Below are 19,762 nucleotides of genomic sequence, written 5' to 3'. Positions count from 1 at the left end.
CTTCAAAAATGTCAAAGCACTTAAATGTGTAATATTGTCCTTGAAGGCTGCACGAGGAATAACCCCTTTGTTGAACAGCATTCAGTGAAGGAAAACGTACTGCACTTACCAGAGAGGTGGCCCACGATAAACAGGGCTGAAGGAATCTTACAGTTCCAAAGGCAGAGGAAAAGTTCAGATTCAAGGCTGACTTCATTGGGAAAATATTCCACAAGAAGGGATACAGAAAATAAAGGGTGAGAATACATTTCTCTTATTCAAAGTTATGAACCGAAGACATCTAAATGCAGCATCCTTTCAGTTCTTGAGAAAAAAAAATCACCTAAAAGATACTGATAGTTGCAGCCACTGAAGCTTAAAAGAAATGAACAAATTCAGATGAGACTGGAGGTTTCCGCAGTGTAAGAGAAAATCCAAGCTAAAAAAAATAAAATCCTTGTGAATTTGACATTCCTCTTTAAAAATCAGTCCCTGTCTGTATTAGCATAACACACTAATGATCTAACAAGCTGGAAACACTGTTTTTAAAACTCTAAGTTTAATCAATTCAAATGAACAGCACTCAAGAGAAATCAAGTCACTACCACAGCAGCATAAGGGAAATGAAGTTATCTCCATTTTCCATGCACTTGCACTGCCAGTATTGGCCTTTTGGACCACAGATCGCATTCATTTTAGGACTAGAGAAAGAAGATGAACTACAGCTTCTCAGAAGATGATCACAATTGTGATCAATATTCATTTTATTCATAAACACGATTTGCAATATACGTATACATTTCTAACTATCAACATTACTCCTACTCTTTCAGCATGTTAAGCAGGGACAACAGCGACAAGTTTTTGTTTCAAAGTACTGATTATTGTAAAAATATATTAAAAATTACTGTAAGCTATGAACATAGCGATATGATTCAAGTAATATTAAAAGTGATTATGGCCACAGCCATAATTTCCTAAGTCTCTGCCTCCTCGGAGCTGTGAAAAGATTGCTAAAGGAATTGTGACAGAATACACACACGCTGTTATCTTCTAAAATCTAAGGGAACTGTGTTCCTGCTGTGGTTGCTTACTAGCAAAAAGCCAATGTCACCAAGAAATTAGAGGAAGCGGCTGTTTAATTCTTCATCTGTGGCCCACACTACATCATTTACTATACAGGACAATAAAGCACTCTGCATTATATTCACCGAGGGCTTTTGTTGCACGTTGGTGCTGTACGCGTTTATGGACAGACTTGTTTGATAATTCTAAGTTGTGGAGATTGGATGTGTGCTTCTTCAAGCTAAACAGTGGCCAGGCTGAGAGCCTCGACACACTGTGCCGGAGAATACACCACGGAAAGGCTCAACCTTCTGAACAAGCTTTCTAACAGAAAATGGAAGGAGTAAGGTCATCTGAAACCTGGAAGCTCAAGACAGCCAAGGTGCTTCAGAGAGACGTTAGTGCCAGATGAGCTGACAGATCTCACACGTGAATGCCCAGCTGTGAATTCCGAGCAAACTGAACAATCTGCAAGTTGCCATTATAGTATTAGATCAAAATATCTCCTCTGCAGAGCATTTTGAAGGTCAATCATTTTTCAATTAAAACGAGTTTGGCAACATACACATCAGAAAAATCATGTTCTGCACCACTTAAAATCAGTGCAATGTCATCAAACAAAATTACTTCCAATGTTCGCACAACAAACAAAATTATTCATTAAAGCTACCAACTTCTGATTGCTTTTCAAAGAATGTAATAGAATTTTGGTCTTGCATATCCGATGGGAACATTTGCTTCACAAAAACACCCCTATTACTCAGGAGAAAACTTCTGCAGTTTTCCCAATCAGAACAGATTTAATTCCTTATCAGCTGAATCGTTATTTCTCTGTTTCTCAAGGAAATGATACACTGAAAGTTCATTAGTACAGTTCCAGGACCAGAAAGGGATGCAAGGGAGAATTCTGTGGAGTATTTCTCATCACAACTCTACTCATAATTTACTTATGGACAATAACCATTAAATCGATCTTTTCTCAGAGCAGAAGAAGAGAGACACTTTGTAATGCCACACTTTAAAAGACAGAAAATTGCGATCTGTGGCATTTTATGATTGTATCTTGAGTTTTGAAGGTATTTTTACAAACCTGATGTATCTGTCTTACCCCAAGGGACATGTTTTAGTGCTATTTGCAGATACATTAAGAACGTTTGGTAAAACAGACATGGCATTAACCCAGAGAGGGTTTTCAAATTCTGCTAAAACCAGTGCTATCTGAAAGGAAAAAAACAAAAAAAAGCTATAGACTTCGTTAACCTGGTACTAGTGTTGTATCAAGTGTACTCAGCCTCCTTCCAAAGCTGCACGTCAATGAGTTTGCCTAATCGGAGTTCTCCAAAACTTATATTCTGGGCGACAGTCAAGTGAACACACTTCTGGTGTCCCTGATTCCAAAGGGAACGTCACACCCCCCGTTCCCCTCACGCTCCGCTGCCACCGCATCCACCTCCCACACGTTTTTAACCCGGTGCCCTGGCTTCCTCCCCCTCCGCTAACCCACCGCCCAGACCCGGCTGTCTGCACTGGTTCAGACTCTCCTGGACACCTGTGGCTGCTGCATCACATCACCAAGTTACTGAGAGCCCACAGAGCTGTACTGAAGCAAATAAACTATTTAGAGCTCTCAATTCAGATGAGAACGATGTTCTGCGCTAAAGCGTGCTCTCCAGCTGCAAACAGCATCCCTTACTGAACGCTCCATGTCCTCCTGTCCTGCAGGCAGGTCCCACACCCAGAGAGGCAAAACTCCAGGACTGCAAGTGCTCTTGAATTCAGACATCTGAATTATTTAAGTTTCTTTAAATTATGTAAATCTCTTTGGACAGCAGGATTATTTCATCATTCACCCACATCTGGGAAGACCAGCTGATGACGACTATTCAGCTTTTGAAAAGCAGCCACTATTGAGTTAAAGGAATATTAAACCACAGGGAAGTCAATGTGTCATTCCAAACTTGAATTTGCAGCCTGTTAAAAGAAATAAACAAGCAAACCCTGTACACTGTTGTCTTTCCTTCCCCCCTTTTCATTGCTGCAGAATCCCCAGAGACTTCACTCCAGACAGAATGAAAAACTTTCATGGCAAAGGTAGACTTTGGTTTATCACTAGGGAAAAGTACCCAGATAGGAAGTCAAGATTTCTACCACGACAACATCAGAATTGTGATGTGAATTTCTGAGCCTGCAAACACAGCCCTTTTGTAGCAGCCATGGCTGAACGCTCCCTTTGCACTCCACGTTGGCTCTTGTTTCTCTCTGCTGACTTTTGGAGCTCATTTTTCAAACAGACAATTCCCCATTATCAGCTGAGGCTTTGAACACTGACTGCAAGGACACCAGCACCCGCCACAGAAGCATTGCTGGAATACTCTTCTCTTCTATATTGATGCTTGAATGTCTCGCACTGGATCTGGTAATATCATCTTAGACGTAGAATGAAATGATGCCTGGTCAGGTGGAGATTAAATGCACATCACCTGTTACTGAACATCTGTTTAGGTTAATGCCCTCAGTATTCCTAGTGTTGCTCAGTAAATGGAAATAAAGAGCTTTAAATAGCAAAAAGCAAAGTGGAATGAAAATACTGTATTTAATTAGCAGGAGCTACTGTCAAATAAAATGCATTTGAACTCTAAAACTAATTAATCAACTGGAGATCAAAGCAATAGCCATATAGAGTGAAAGCGGAAAACACTGAGTTTGTTTTTGTCATCTCAAAAGTGACTGATTACCATTTAGCATTATAATGATATTCCTTCAGAGTAAATTATAGACCGGTTTCTCCTTTCTTGAATCTAAAGAAATAAATTTATTCCTTCTCAGCACTCCAGAAATGAGTTTTGGGTAAACCAGAACAGTGCATCAACAGATGTTATTTAAAAAAATAATAATAAATTTAGGTCAGCCATCATACTAAATTACTGCAACAAATGGAATATAAATACTACCTATAGAGTCTCTGGGTTAAGAGACAAAGCACAGACAGCAATCAAAGCACAACCAACACACTACTCAGAGGATCTCTGACAAACCAGCTCACTGGAGAGGGACTGAAAAACACCCCTGCTGGTTTCCAGAGACTATATTTAGACCTCATTTGCTAAATATCCTATAATGACTGCGGAAGAACAGTTGGAACAACCAAGGCCACTCTTCATCCCAGAGAATTATGATTACCAGTAAAAACTTGGATAGCCTACTATAATTTTTTTGAAATTATTACAGAATTATGATGTTTACTTCTCATGGCTTAATCTACATTCACAACAGGGCCTGCCTGGAGAATCCAACACTGATAAGGTAGCTGAACAATTGCAGCCCTGGACTCATTTTTGCACTCACAAAACTTTCTGAAAAATTATGTTCTGGCACTGAAATTCGCTGCAACTGCCCTGGTCTCCATCCAAACATCCTCCGCTGCTTCTGAGAAGAGAAAGGGAAATCCATTTCATTCCTCATGAGTTATGGGAGACTGAAGAACAATATATTTCTCCTTAGTTTAAGAGCTGACATACTTTTCCACCCTTTTCCACTTAACGGCTGAACTTTGAAACTTGGCATATATTTTATTGCTCTTTTTGGATGATGTCCAAGACTAAGTTCAAATAAAAAACAGGTTGAATAAAGGAGTTAAGTGCTTGAAAACTCCTCGCAAAGTGTGCATGAACTCAGTAACTTCAAAACTTAATTCTCCCTTTTCCGATCATTGCAACAAGCAAACCCTATGTCCAGAGCATCTCAACAGTAGACTCCACACTCCTTAAAATCTGAGTTTTCCAGGTCAGAAATGCTGTAGCTTCACACACAACCTCAGAGTCCCCAGCAGCAGGGGCTGGAAGTGTTCCTGAGGAGATTGTTCTATCAACATAAAGTAGTTGGGACACGGCAGCAGAATTGTTTTATAACAGATTAACATATCTTACCTCATGATCATAAAACACTGAGGGCAAGCACACAACAAATTACCTGTCAAGGAAGTCACTAACTCATTTAGGTTTCAATAACGCGACCACATGCAGTTGCATGTGACACCCAAGCGGCACCATCCATCTCCCAGCAGGCAGGGAAACCCGAGTGTGACGCACACACTGATGATCTCGATTTCCTCCTGAAAGGCACGTTGGCCTCTGGCTCTCTCACACCACACATGTGCTGCTGCTAAAGAAACAGCTGCAGCCAGGGATCTAAATCGTCCTCTAGTCTCCAGAAATTCTTGTTCCTGAAGCTGAAAAGACTCCTATAAAGAACAATTAATCACAGAAACTACAGATACTGACCTGTAATTAACTCTCTGACTTCCATGTCATTTGTTTTTCGCAATAGTCTGATCAATGTAGGGATCCCATCACAGTTCTTTATAGCCACCTTGTTTTCATTATCCTTCCCATAGGAGATGTTTCTGAGAGCCCCACAGGCCTTACGATGGACCTCTGGCTTTGGATGATCGAGTAAGCCCACCAAGATGGGGATCCCTTTGAGGTGCCTCACGTCCTTTTTGATTTTATCATTCTCGTAGCACAAGTGCTGCAAGTAGGCTGCGGCGTTAGACTTGACCGGGTCGATGGGGTGGCTGAGCATGGCGATCACTTCGGGGAGGTCGGGGTCCCTCCACCGGGGGTCTTTCCGAATGCTGTCGATGGAGGGGGAGCGCTTCCCCAGCCGGTCAATGCTGGCCATGCTGCCTCTCTCCGGCTGTGCCAGCGGGGCCGCGTAGCCGCCGTGAAGGTACGGGATCCTCTCCTCGACCATCTCTGTCTCGATGGGGTCATCGTAGCCCCTGTAAGAAGCAACAATACCAATAGAAACGACAAAAAGCACACAAACCACATTTAAACTCTGCACCTCTGAGTCCGTATGGAGATTTCAGCTACGAGCAAGCATTTTAATATCACAAACTTTTTAATATCACAAACATCATTAGGGGCAGCATATTTACACTTTCAAATAATTTATCTGTAGTAACTTGAAAATTAACCATGGCTGAGCACTCAGCAGTGAGGGGACCGGAGCACAGTATTTGTTTGGCAATGAAATGATGACAGGAACTGCAAGTCATCAAACAGATTGTTTTCATTTTGGTCACTTAGCAAAACAATTAGGATAGAGCTGGATTATATTTAGTAGGAAACTCTGAGCTTCATTAATGCTGCTCCTTCTGCAACAGCTCCAAACTTTAATTAAAGGCATTCAAGGCCTGAGCAGAGACCACAGACACTTTTCACCAAGACTAAGAAGTCCCACTACGTTTCCATGTTGGTGCTCACACAAGTACACCAAGCTCATCAATATACACAAGAACATCAAAGATGACGGAAAACCTAAGTCCTGAATCCAGGCATGTAATAAAAGTCCCTCTTGTACAGAATCATTTGGAATGCAGATAAGAGGCTGATAGTCAAGAGACCTGGGTCCAACTATTAACAGCAGAGTAATTTGCTGGACATTCAAAACAAGAGCTTTCCTCCCCAGATTAGCAACTAACGTGGACGTAAGACACTCTTAAAATAATTCACAGCACCAGAGTGAATGTCACCCATCTTCTTGTGCTGCAATTCACTGCGTGTAACTGAAGGTCACTCACAACCATTAACACATCCCTTCAGATAGTGCTGTCCTAGTTCACACAAAAGGCAAAGTTAAAACCAACACAGTTAAAAACACTCTTAACACAGTACATTCTTACACTACAAATATGCATATTCTTTAAAAAAAAATCAGTATTTGACAAATATTGCTTCTTTAACAAACACTGCTGCAACTATGAGCTCTAAACTTCGGGAGAAAGATCCCTCCCCTCCAGTTACTTCCTACAAGTACCTGCTAAAGGCAGAACACTTCTGCAAGAGATTTTTAAGGAAAGGCATTGCCAACTTCAGATTTTGTTTTTGAGATCCACTGATATACTTCATCATCCTTTATTCAAAGCGACACCTTTCAGCCTCCACAATGTGCTTCAGTGCAGAGCGGTGCAGCCACCTGCCAGGTAACACCGGTGAAAGGAAACCTGAAGCTTGTGACCCGCCGGTCAAAAATTCTTCCATTTTATATGTGAATAAGCCCACAGGGCAATAAAGCAACTTGTACCTAACATTACGAACTCCCACAAACACTTCCACTTTTCCAGTCTCTCCTCTCCTGGGCTCACACCAGCTCGCTCACCTGGCTGAAGGATGAAGAGCTGGGCTGACACGCCGGGGAGCTGAATCAAAATTCCAATTAATCCTGTTGTTTCAAACCTCAAGTCTAGGAGATTTTCTTCCTCATCCTGCCTTCCCTCTACTACTACTCTTAGTAGATGTTAACATAATCTGATTTTTTAAATTATTTTTTTTAAACAATTGCAGCTTTTTGCCTGTTTTTTTATTTTTCCTGGCCAGATTAGCTCCTATCTCACTACTGTAGTTATCTCAGTCAAGCAAGTAGTTTTAATTGCTACAAAATGATTGTTGAAAACTTTCATTTTAAGAACCGATGGATGATTTCTTGTCATGCTGAAGAAAGTACAGACCATTAGAACTCAGAAGAAAATGGAGCTTGCTGTTATCCTAAAGGGACTGCTAATTAAACCAGACTCAGGGGAGAAGAACAACTGGAGGTGGAGGCTGAACTTGGTCTTGTACAATTAACGCTTTTAATGTTAAAAGCGCCTCTACTGACTTTAAGTTACTCTAATTGCTGAATGAAAGGATAAAAATGGGCCAGTATCCAAAACTCAGAATGAATCTGAAGGAATCCTTTTATCGATGCAGTTATTTGTGTATGTATAATTCAGTACTTGCTCTACACAGTAATTTACAGTGTCTGGACAGCCGTTGTATTTTCTGTTACAGAACAAAGCTGTTTCCATCATTCCAAGAAGAAAGTAACAACACTGAAAAGATTTACTTTTGTGCCTATACACACAGCAGAAGCAATAACAAACCTCCTTAACTATTCCTCAAACAAAATTCTGCTTCTCACATATGCAAATTTGGGACAACCAGCATTATAACTACAACAGAAACTCATTTCTCAAACTCATCCTCATGTTAAATTCTTATTGACTTCATAAAAGAAAATAAGCAGAAGATTAATTTTAATAATTGCCCTCTGCACAGCTGTTGCTTGCTCGACTTGCTAACTCGCCATTCAGCACGTCTCACTCCTGCGAGCTGCCCACAAGACAACTGCACACCACCCCAATTACACCTGCACAATTAAGCTTCTCTCGCCTTCTGATCCATGCAAATACACAAAGATAATTATTGTCTTGGGATGTAGTTTGTCTGCGTTATTTCTGTGAAGCTGTCCAAACAGAACCACATGGATGGGCCCATCTTCCTCGTGCTGTATTCTCTCCCTCGTGCCACACAAAGCTCCTCGGTTTCATTACATTTGCCCAAAATAAGACTTCAGTTAGGACATTAAACTGCAACGCTGTCATGACTGGAGAAAGGACCATATAACTCTTATACCAACAATGCTACCTTTTAAAATATTGTCACTCATTAAATAGGAATGTGAATACTTGAGTGAACAGTCATTTTGAAAAAAATCAGAAAAAAGATCATATCCCAACTTGCTACTTATTAGAATGAGATTTTTGGTTGCTGTTGTCCATTGGTTGGGTTAGTTGTTTTTTGGTTTTTCTTTCTTTCTTTTAACATAAAGGTTTTTTCTGCCATCGTTCTGATACAAATCTACTGATACACCCAAGACAGCCAATAGGCTTTAACGACTCTCGCCTTTGACGATCCCTCTCTGATTAAATCCCCAGGACACAGAGCTAGAACAGGACACAGGAAGACGTTGTTTCCCGATGCAGGGAAGAGGCTGCGTTCCCAGTGCTGCGGGTGGTGGGGGGCGCAGCGGTGACCACAGCACACGGTGCTGACCCCATCCCCACAGCAGCAGCAAAGCATCCTCCAGGAAACACACCCTGACCCATAAAGACACTGGTAAGTGACTTGTAAAAACTGTTGGCATTTTCATACAGTCCCGTGCAGGACCAGCGAGAGCTTCAGCAGATGCAGCCGTTTGTGCTCAGGAGGCCAGGAGCTCTTTGCCTCGGGACTGAAGAGACCTGGTAGTTGGCCAGAGTTGCTGAGTACGAGCATCTTGCCTTCCATCTGTTTGCAGCAAGGCAGCGGAGTTTTCAGGATGCTGTGGGTCTCACTAATCACCTGTCTCAGGGAATTGATCAAAACACATTCTAGCACAGATAAAAACTGGGAGAAAGCTTGTGGATTTATCATCTTCCTTGTGGCTCCAACACAGGCACATTTGAGTAAACAGGTGAAGGATTTACACATTAAATCCTCAACAATTTAGACAAGTGTTACATTCATCACAGTTTGCAGCTGGTGTCTGCTCAGGATAAAAGACCAGAAAGGCTTGGGAATTCAGTAGGGAACTTTGTGCCAAATATTGAAGAGGAAATCTAAGGACTTTGCAGAATGAGGTCCTGCTTTCGCCAGCCTCTGTTCCCAAGAGGAGGACACACGAGAGGATTCAAAACGAGACTGAATTTTCTGTTGAGACAAGTCTGAGTTACAGGCCACATGGTTAAAACACCGAAATCCCTTTGGCTGGAACTCCCTAAAAGCTGGTAACGGTTGAGCTGACACTCAGGTTACCACCTGCCACACCAACCTCAGCCACACGTCAGTCTTCTGCTACCAGACGATCACCCAACTCAGATCACGTTCACTCTATGGAGGAGTGTCAGGGGACAGAAAGAAAAAGGTTTTTGCTACACCCCATTCTGCCCAGGCAGGTCCGTAAGCTCCTGCCCCAAACTGGACAACATCCCAACGCTGACGACATCCTGGCATTACATTAATGCTTGGTCAACCAAAGCGATTCTATGATTGAAGCAGAGAGGCCGATGTCCAGCAACAGGCACCGGCCGAGCGCCGAGGTCACCGGCACAGGGGCTGCTGAGACCACCCTTGAGACAGGGGACGTTCGGCCAGTGCTGACTGAAAGTCTACCTAAAACTGCAAGCCTTTATATTCGAGACTGAAAAAAGACACCTGAAGTAGAATGTGACTAAATGTATGTGATATCGATATTCTTGCACTGCCTATACATCACAGAAGCAATAGAGACCTAGTGTTACAGTTATTTCCTCTAAAATGTGGCTTGTTTCCTGGTAATAAGTCAGAGTATGACCACAAAATACAGTCCCAGCCTTGTAGATCAGGCTTCTGCTATAGGAAATTTAAGAGCAGAAAACTGTTTTGTTGTTGATTTAGTCAATATTAAAAACTCATATCCTGTCTAGTCTGGAACAGTAAAACTGGAGAGAGCTGGTCCAGAGTTTTTAGGGAAAAAAGAAGTGCCATGAATGCTCGTACAAGTGCAACTCCAGTGGTTCATTCTAGGAAGGAATTAGCCCAGAGGCAAGAAATAAGAAGTTGAACAGAAGATCATTTAAAAAAATAAGATGCATTGTGACTTGCCATTTTTTTCCTGCTCATTTGTGTTAACTTCAATTTATCGATTAAAAAAAATATTCAAATTAGAGTAGGGATGTTTTTTGTAAATGAAAAAATATTCATTACTTCCTGCTTCTTCTTCAAAAAGGACTGTATGTAAAATATCTAGGAATGCCATAAGACTACATACTTTTAAAGACTATAATAAAAAACCTCCAAATTTAATAAAGCAACCTACCAAATGAAGAAAAAAGGGCATAAAACCAGTTACAGATGTGTAAATATGTTCACAAGTAAATTTGAGTAATGTTAAATCAGTATTATACACTCCAAATGCCTTTCGCCCCAATTTATTATGCAATCTGCCTTAAACCAAACCAGAGCACATGCTGAGGAAAAGAACATTAAATACCAGGTATTCTTCTTGCAGAAAATAATACATCTTACAGCAGAGACTCAGCATAAAAGAAAACAAGACACAAACCCAGCCACAAGCACTCAAGAGCCAACAGAAGGAATTTTTGCCTTTGTGCACTTATCTGGATTTATGGATGTTTGTGAGGAGGCACATTTTTCCCCAGTTTAAAATGAAATACAAGCAGCTTAAAAAGAGGCTGGTGATGACAGAAGGAGAGCACAATAGATATTTGTGTCTGTGATCAAACGGAGCAGGGAAGGGATGGGAAGGACAATCTGCGCTGCAGTCCCTGGGCTGGGATCACACCACGGGGTCAGGTGAGAAACCCACGTTCAGTCCCCTCAGAACAGCATCAAAACCAGGAACCGACAGCAAGGATCCTTTCAACTATTAACAAAGGGGCAGCACTTACTGGGAAGAAAATGAGAGAATAACTTAAGTTTCCACACCGAGTCGGCAAACAGAAGAATTCCGTTTGTGACGGGATGAAGATGCCCAAGCTGGAAGCCAGTGCTGAACCCCAGCCAATGTCACAAGTCTTATATTCAAAATGTTGTTATAACATTATATCTGCTCTACACACACACCCCTCTGGAAATCAAAAGTGCCAGCAATTTATCACATTCATTTAATAATTTTCACAAGGAATAACTTGTTTTAAAAATGCTAGAGATGAATTATCAAGCAGTAATTACCCTCACCTAGTACAAAGCACTATTTGTAGTCTTTAGTTTCTTGAAGATCAGTAGCATATCTGAAACGTACATTTATTGAATTGTTCAAGTATTTCTTTGAAATGTCAACAAGTAACTATTTATGAAGAGGCTCTCATACAATCTTCTTACGTTCTCACCAGCTCAGGTTTGCTGCCACAGTCAGGCTAATTACTTGTCAAAGCCTCTTGATCATATTAAATATGGAAAAAACTCACAACAAAAGAAATGCAAAATAAAAACTGTGAATTGGTCCTTTCCAAACTGCAAGAAACAATAAATCAAAGGGATGTTTAAAACAAAATAAACCACCCAACAACAACAAACTTAAAAAATGCAAATAGGTGGGTTCTAAGAAGACGTTTAATTATTCATTGTGCATAGAGTTTGAAAAAATGTTAATAAAAATTTTAAAAGCACTGTTGCCTGTTTTTATAACAAGAACTGTAAACTTGTTCAGACGCAGGAGAGCACCAATTAAAGTTTGATAGATTGATCAGATTTTAATCTGGCTGTAGTTATTCCCTTCAGCCCTATAAAACGTGGATGTGGTTCCACTTATTGGTGAGCTTGCAAGATCAAAGATGTCACTGGGAAGATCTTCAGTGAGGTTCAGCACAACGTGGTCACACAGCTGAGGGTGTGCGGTCAGCACAGGATCAGGAGCTGATGCTGTCAAACACCTCCCCAGACAGGGGGCCCTCCTCCACCAGCTATCAGCCCACCTGCAGCCCCTGCCAGCTGTCCCAAATCTGTGCCTGGCAGATGTGCACATAACCAGACCTGTCAGAAGTCCCATGGATTACAAATCCCCCTTTTCACCTTGCTAGCAGGGGATGGCTAGGGGACAACACAATGCAGTCTCAACTCTCTTTTAGGAGAAGGAAAAAAAAGTAACTTAGCCCTCTTCTACAAGATCATCTCTTTCTTTCTAAATTCAACCTAAACTAAGCAGCCCAGAAACACAGTGAAAGGTTCTTGAGCACTACCATCATCACTCCCTTTTGTATTTCCCATGAGTTTTGCAGTCATTTACATGCTAATGAACTGATGGCTTCCACCTGTTTTTCTGTCAAGTAATTCCACAACTTACTAGATCATTAAGAGTTCACATAAGCAAAACAGCTGCAGATTAGCATTGTAAAAAACAAGTGGGTTTTACCTTCCTTTGTGAGGTCTTCCTCTCTCTGGCACACCTGCAGATGTCCTCCGGTTCACAGTCGAGTAATCAGGATCCAGTTCATACCCTTCATCGTCTACTCCAAGGCTGCGGTTATCATCTTCCAGTCCATAGGGCTCGGGCTGGAAGCGTTCTGGCTGGGAGCGGTTCAAGTCAACGTTGCTGCCTACGGGCACCTGAGGCTGGGCAACGGGACCATAGTTATCCCTTCTGCCCGGCAAAGTGAAGCTACCATCATCTGGCCTGTAATTGCTTCCTGGCACGTAGGCGTAGCGAGGACGGTAGTTGACGCCACGAGACAAGCTGCCGTAGTTATCAGATAGGTCACCGTAACCATCGTGACTGATATAAGGGCGATACTGGCCTTCGTGGCTTTCGGGGTAAGAATCATTGTAGTTGTTGTAAGATCTGGTTAAGGTGGATGATGCTTGAGGTGTGATGTACCGCTCCCCGTTCTTCATGTACCTCCTGTCTATGGAGTCTGTGTAGCTGCCCATGGGCGACGAGCCGTCCATCGTCGGCAGGCCGTCAGGCCCAAGGGGCACCTGCCGCACTGTTCTGGTAGTGACTGTTTTGACCATTTTGGTCACCTGCGAGGAAGCAGTAAATGAATATGTTAATTTTCTCCTTGCTGCACAATACAGGGAGCTAAAATAGTGAAATGGGGAGAGGGCATCACAAAGCATACTACAGTGACGTGCCTGCTGAGTAGAAGCACTGGTGTACTCATGGGTTCACCTATCAGGTTTAGGATATAGTAGTGGAAAAATACTTCTATAAAAAGCTGAAAAGACAGGGCACAGAGCCAGAGTCAAGTGCACTCTGGGGCTCTTACTACCACACAAAAACCACTGCAGCCACGTCACAGCGCGAGGAAGCCATGCAAAGTCATTACCCCAGCTCTTATTTGCCCTAAATGTTTTCAGGAGGCATCTTTCCTAGAGCAGACTTTGCGATGTTGAAGAGCCACAGTCTGTCCTGCCATGATTAGCATAAATAAAACATCGCATTCTCTAGTTCAACAGAAATACAGTCAGATGCTCCCGCCTGATCTGTACCACTGTGCAATGTGATGGCGCTCAAGTTTGGCAGTAATATTTAGGAAACCATGATCTCAAAAATAAAAGTTTCGGGCTTTTAGACAGCATAACTACTTTCTCTTCTAAGATATATGTCTACATTCAACCACCACTTGAAAAGCCCCACAGGTGTCATTCCATTATTTTGGTGACATTGTTCGGCAATAATGAACACCAATGCCACACATCCTTTACAGCTGCAACTACCGTAAACATACTGGGCTAAACAAGCTTATTTAAAACATTGAAAAAATATCTGTACACAAACACATCTTTATCTTTTCTTCCTATAGATCACAAATAATTTCAACACAGACAGAGTATTTCGCATAACTGACCAAAACGAGCAATTTTAAGTGTCCAGAGGACACTTGCGTTCAGGGCTTTTTGCTAAAGGGAAGAACAAAGACTCCTCAAGAGTTTCCAAGAACGTTCTGTCTCCATGTGAAAGGTCTGGCAATCTGCGTAAGACAGTGTCAGACAAAAGCGACTACTATTCACAAACTCGCAAAGGACCTTCTGTTTTGGTTGGTATCTGGGGTCTATGGACTTCTGTATTGTCTGCCAGAGTGACCAGCAAAAGCTGTTTTGGGGAGAACGCAAAGTCCAGCAGAAGGCAATATACCCTTGGTTATCCTAACCCTAATAAAGTTATTTTAACCTACAAAAGTGAGCCTAACCGTACTAAATTCTGACTTTCAGCCCTGTGTTATAAAAAAACCCAACCAAGCGACAAAACAACACACCCACAAATATGAGACAGAGAATCAATCCACCAGAGAGTTTTGCACACAGGGAGGAACACAAAATCGTTAAGAGATATTTTGGGTTTCTAAAGTGTTAGAAAGGTAAATAAGCATCAGCAAATTATTTTTCTTCATGTAAGCCACAGAATGAAATGCGTACATCAAGAGAAACAATAACTATAATGTGTATTCCCGTGGCTCTGAAGTCCACATTTTGACCTACAGCCTCCGATTTAAACATTTAGATTGGCACCAGCTTAACCAAGCTGCTACTAAAACAAAGTAATTAGAGTACATATCTTGAAGTAGCTCCAGACATGTCCTCTAGCCAGATGTTTTCACACAGAAACCCCAAACAGAGAAAATTCACCCAAACAGCATTTCTCTTCCCAGAGACATCTGTGAGCAAATGATACTTCAGCCTAATGAACTAATGAAATCCTGCAAGACTGAAAGCAGCGTTAATGTCTCTCCACCAAAAGCATAATAAAACATCATCATGATGCTGAATAAAGTATAGCCAGGTACCAACATGACTGTAGTATCTAATTTGGGTGAGAGCTGAAAGAATTTTCCTGTTCAACCCAAAGATATTTCTTTCGCAAGTACATTTTGGGAAAGATGTTAGCTTCCATGCCTCCTTTTTTTCAATTTTTTTAAAAAGCACACATTTTAATAATGAAAAGAAGGTAGAAACTAAACATTCATTTCATCACGTAGAATCCAACAGCAGTTGTTTACTACCTGTGCACAATACTTCTGCTTCCCACTCAGCAAATGATTGCTGTCATGGCATTTATAAAACCAGACAGCATTTAGTGAACGGAAAGAGCTGGCGTAGCTTACAGTAGCTCTTTGTGAACTGGATACACACAAAGCAACACAGCTCAGTGTTCTCCTACTGAAGCCTGAAACAAAAGTTTTATTCAAAGTAATATGTTCATAAGTCATCTTCTAAGAGCAGAAAAAGCAACATTTCTCAGGCCTGAAACAGGCGGGTTTTGCAAAGCAATGGCAAAACCGGACACTGCGCCTTTGCGTTCTTGAACTTGGGAACCAGCAACGGGAATAGCAAGAAGGTGGCGTTCCAACAATGTGATGAATCAGAAATTGATACTTGTGCCCGGCGAGGAACAAAGAGACGGCTTTCTAGATGCCAGGACGAGCACTGGCATCATCTCACAAAGTGCTTTCAGTGCTGCTCAACAGCAGCAGGATATTTTAAATCTAATTCCGAGTTTTGCTTTTCCAGACACACTGCCATCCATGCAATTGTCAAGCTCAGATGATGCGGGTTACATAGCACACCAGGCCTGGCTGCAGCAATAGCGTGAGAGAAGGCAGCAGCTCTGAGCGGCGCAGGCCTCGCCGCTGTGTCTGCACCCAGCGCTGGGCTCTGCCTCTTGTTTGACTATTTCAGGGGTTTTTTTTGGAGAATCATTGTTATTGTCAAACAGGATGAGGTAACACAACCTCAAATGTTATGGCAAGGACAACTGCCTACCAATATTCAGTACATGTACACAAAAAACACAAAGCAGAATCTCAGAACACTTTGACAATCAATTCCTAGACAATTTGTGGCCTACCAGTTACACTTCATGAATTTTCCACCATGCTCTAATACTCTTAAAGAGTATTTACAGATATGATTTTTTCATATGGCAAACAAAGAATGCAGGAGATTAATTTGCATTTTTTCCCCAATTTGCCCTATTTTCCCATCTTCCAGACTGGCACAGACAAGTTTTCAGTGGCTGTGGCTAATGAAAAAAAACACTTATCAGCCAGCACATGTGAGAACAAGTTTGCAATGTCAGCACAGCTTCATTTCCACTGTTTTCTGAATGCTGCCCCTATTAACGAGTGGAAAGAACCAGGACAATCAAAACTCCCTTGTCAGACACATAAAAAGGAAGGTTTCTCTCAAGCATTAAAGTACAGGTTTCTCACAGCAGAAAAGCATGAAATGCTTTTAGCAGAAATGCTAAAGGTGTTACGGTGGGGCAATCAAACCAAGTCTCTTTACATTTCGAAAGAGGGGGCGTATTTGCATTCATACCTCATTTGTCAGTAGTAGACACTGAGACAGAAGATTTATCACATGATAAACAGACTTTGTTGCCTACAGGACAATAAAGAGAAGCTTTTTGGAAGCAATTAGCCAGCAAACAGAGGAAGATCCATTTATTAGGTTTCCAAGCAATGAAAGCAAACCACCAAAAACCAAAACAAACCCACAAGCCAAATGTCTTTATTTCAGGAAATCCAGCTAAAGGGAATCTTTCATTTATATTTCTTAAAAGAACAGAAGCAGTCTCAGCAGCCTGACAGCACAGTAATCTTCTCTCCCAACATTTTTGTGGTTTCCTTAATGCTGCTGCAGTAGCCAGAGAGAACAAAGCTCTTCTAAATGGGAGTCCCAGCACATCTTATCTAAGAGACACCTGATCCCCCAGATGCACCCAATCTCAGAAAGATTTATCAGCATGTACTCCTCGCTGCAGAGACGCTCTAATGAAAAACCTGGAGGTACCTGTTACTTTGAGAAAGCGTAATTTGACTTCCTCTGTTCACTTCCCATCTCTGAAGAAAATCTGCTCAAAGAGGGGTTTTAGCCCAGTTACATATCAAAGGTGTTCAATTATTTCAATGCTACAGTCTCAGAGCATGAGAAGAATTTTCCGATTACTTGCTTATGAAGAGGTTGTCTGAGTACACTTTAAATGTATTTGCAGTTCTTTATCCCCTGTAAACTATATCAAGGTTTCTAACCACAGTAAAACAATGAAAGGTACCAATATACCAGGTTTTTCAGGCCCTTTGCAACCAAAATCCTATGAGACTGCAAGCTGGTGTTTTCACTGCTGTTCCCCCATCCCAGAATATAACTGTATTTCAGGTTTACTGACCTTACCACTGTTCTCCCTGCCAGAGAGTAATTATTCTGTTAAATAATTCCCCTGCAGGCCCCGTGATAATGTCTTTGCTAATTCTGTGTCTGGAAATACATTTACCAACAGAACACAAAGGAAATATTCCCACACATGAAGCAGCTTCTGTATTGTTCTGCCCCTCATCCTTCTATCTGTCTTGAAGGATGCGAGAATAAACATGAAAGTATCTGAAGACTGGACTTGCTGGCGGCTTGTGCAGCTGGTACAAGCAGAGCCCTCCAAGCACACAGCACTGAGAGAAGAGAAGACAGTACTGGGATTTCAGCTGAAGTGGGTTACCATGGGCAAATACAGCCCTCTTAGCCAGCACCTACAGTGCTGCCTTCCATTTGGTTATTGAGGTTGGTTTTGTTTGGTCCCTTTTTCATAAATTAAGTGCACTATGAAAGCTGACAGGGCTAAAAATTTTGTTGAAACTATGTCGTAAAACAAAAACCAGATGGGAAGGCATACGTGAGGATAAGAGCATTCTGGCATTTCTGAGGGCTTATTTTTGAACTACGGGCTGTAAAAACTCATCAGACCAAGCAGGCTGAAGCTATCACCTTTCTATTAAATGCTGTGTAAGAACTCGCCCTGTAGCTTTTCAAAACAACAGCTCAAATTTCCCCCCTTCAATTTTAAGCTTAAAGTTTCACCTTCTCAAAGGTTCCTCAACTTCAGCTGAAATCCATTCTTGTTACATTACTTCACTCCCCAAATTTTCTGCAAAGTTTGGAAGAACATCCCAGGGTACCCAGCATGGCCACAACCAAAGAGTTTCGGTCACAAGCCCTTTCCCATGGCTGGTGCCAGAAGAGCGAGCAACATTTCATCACTTTCAGGAAAGATCTGGCCTTGCTGAGTATTAGAAAGCACAAGGCAAGAGGAGGGACTGGAAATGAACAAATCCATGTGCAGATTGATATCACAGTGTGTTATCGGAAAACATCATTTTCAAAGAATAAGGGTGCCCACATCACTCCAGCCTTTTTGCATTTCAAAGATAGAAATTAGAGGTGCCTGAAGAAAGAAAAAGCAAACATTAACACAAGCACACGCACATCTCATTTGCTTTACTGGGTTCTCTCGAGCCCCTTTTGCAGGCGGCAGCGTTCCAGCCGCCAGGCGAGAAGTGACAGCCTGCTCCCCAAGGTGACATTCACCGCTTTAGCACGAGGGCTATTCGGCTTCCAGAGAGATTATGAAGTTGAAATGAAGTATTATCTGCTACATCTTTTGTGCAGTGAATGTTATGGAGGGACTTAGTATAGTACTAAGACAATAACGGTTTGGGGAAAATTACTCAGAGATATCTCATTTTGTAGAGGCAGATGTTCTCTATTTAAAATATGTAAAATATTAAATTCTATTATGCCTTCTTCCTGCTTCACTGCTACAGGCAGCTTTTCAAAGGCGTGAGGAAAAGCGTAGAGAACCGTCAATGTTTCTGGATTAAAGTTGTTTGTTTAATACACTATTGAAGAGAATAACCTCTGTAAATTTTGGTTTTGAAACAACAAGGGGTAAAAATAAATAAAGGAACAGCAGCATACAGGAGCATTCCCATTTACAGCCTTTGCTATGCTCAATTTCAAGAGGAGGAATTTCACGCACATCACTCTCCAGCAAACTAAAGATCATAAAATTTAACTAAAATAAACAACAATTATAAAGATCCAAAAATACATACTAAATAACTAGGTTGAGTAATCCCCACATAAGCCATCCACCAAGAGTACATTTGGAAAACCTCTCTGGTTTTTAAAAAAACATGACCTTCTTTATTTATTTTGTCAGAGGAAGCATCTTGTGCTGCCACTTCCTTTGCAAGACAAATAGCTGGAGATCGAGCCTGGCACTGCCCACAGAGACTTCTAGTTACAGAGGCAAGAAAAATACGTTCTAAACCCTTCCTCACATAAGCCTACAGCAAGGTAGAGCATGAAAATGTTCATTTGTATGTTGTCCTCACTACCTTGATTTAACAGATGACTGAAAAAATAAAAGAAGCTAAATACGAACCTAACCCCTCCTTAACATTTAATGAACACAATGTGACTATCTCAACTTCAAACACTACCCTTATTTAAGTAACAGATTAGACATTACTGAAAATAGATGTGAGGGTCCCACCACAGGAAATGCAGCTCGTTTACAAGGATGAGCGGTACCTGCGCACTAAACGCACACCCAGATTTGTGGGGGTTTTCTGTCAGGTTTA

At 41.6% G+C, this 19,762-nt stretch overlaps 1 protein-coding gene across 35 annotated transcripts in view; it reads right to left on the bottom strand.

Annotated features, from left to right (window-relative positions):
• The window catches only part of ARVCF (ARVCF delta catenin family member), a 241,395-nt gene that overhangs the window by 68,423 nt on the left and 153,210 nt on the right, over positions 1–19,762 (bottom strand). For all 35 annotated transcript variants that reach the window (XM_065033011.1, XM_065033014.1, XM_065033013.1 and 32 more), the window contains 2 exons: positions 12,760–13,367; positions 5,325–5,824 (listed from right to left, as the gene is read on the bottom strand). In XM_065033011.1, the coding sequence (XP_064889083.1) occupies positions 5,325–5,824; positions 12,760–13,367 (1,108 nt within the window). The remainder of the gene's footprint in view (positions 1–5,324; positions 5,825–12,759; positions 13,368–19,762) is intronic.

The sequence above is a fragment of the Columba livia genome, chromosome 17 (assembly GCF_036013475.1).
Source record: "Columba livia isolate bColLiv1 breed racing homer chromosome 17, bColLiv1.pat.W.v2, whole genome shotgun sequence".
Taxonomy (NCBI): Eukaryota; Metazoa; Chordata; class Aves; order Columbiformes; family Columbidae; genus Columba; species Columba livia.
Note: the sequence above shows the minus strand (reverse complement) of the source record. Positions and strands in the feature narration are given on the sequence as shown.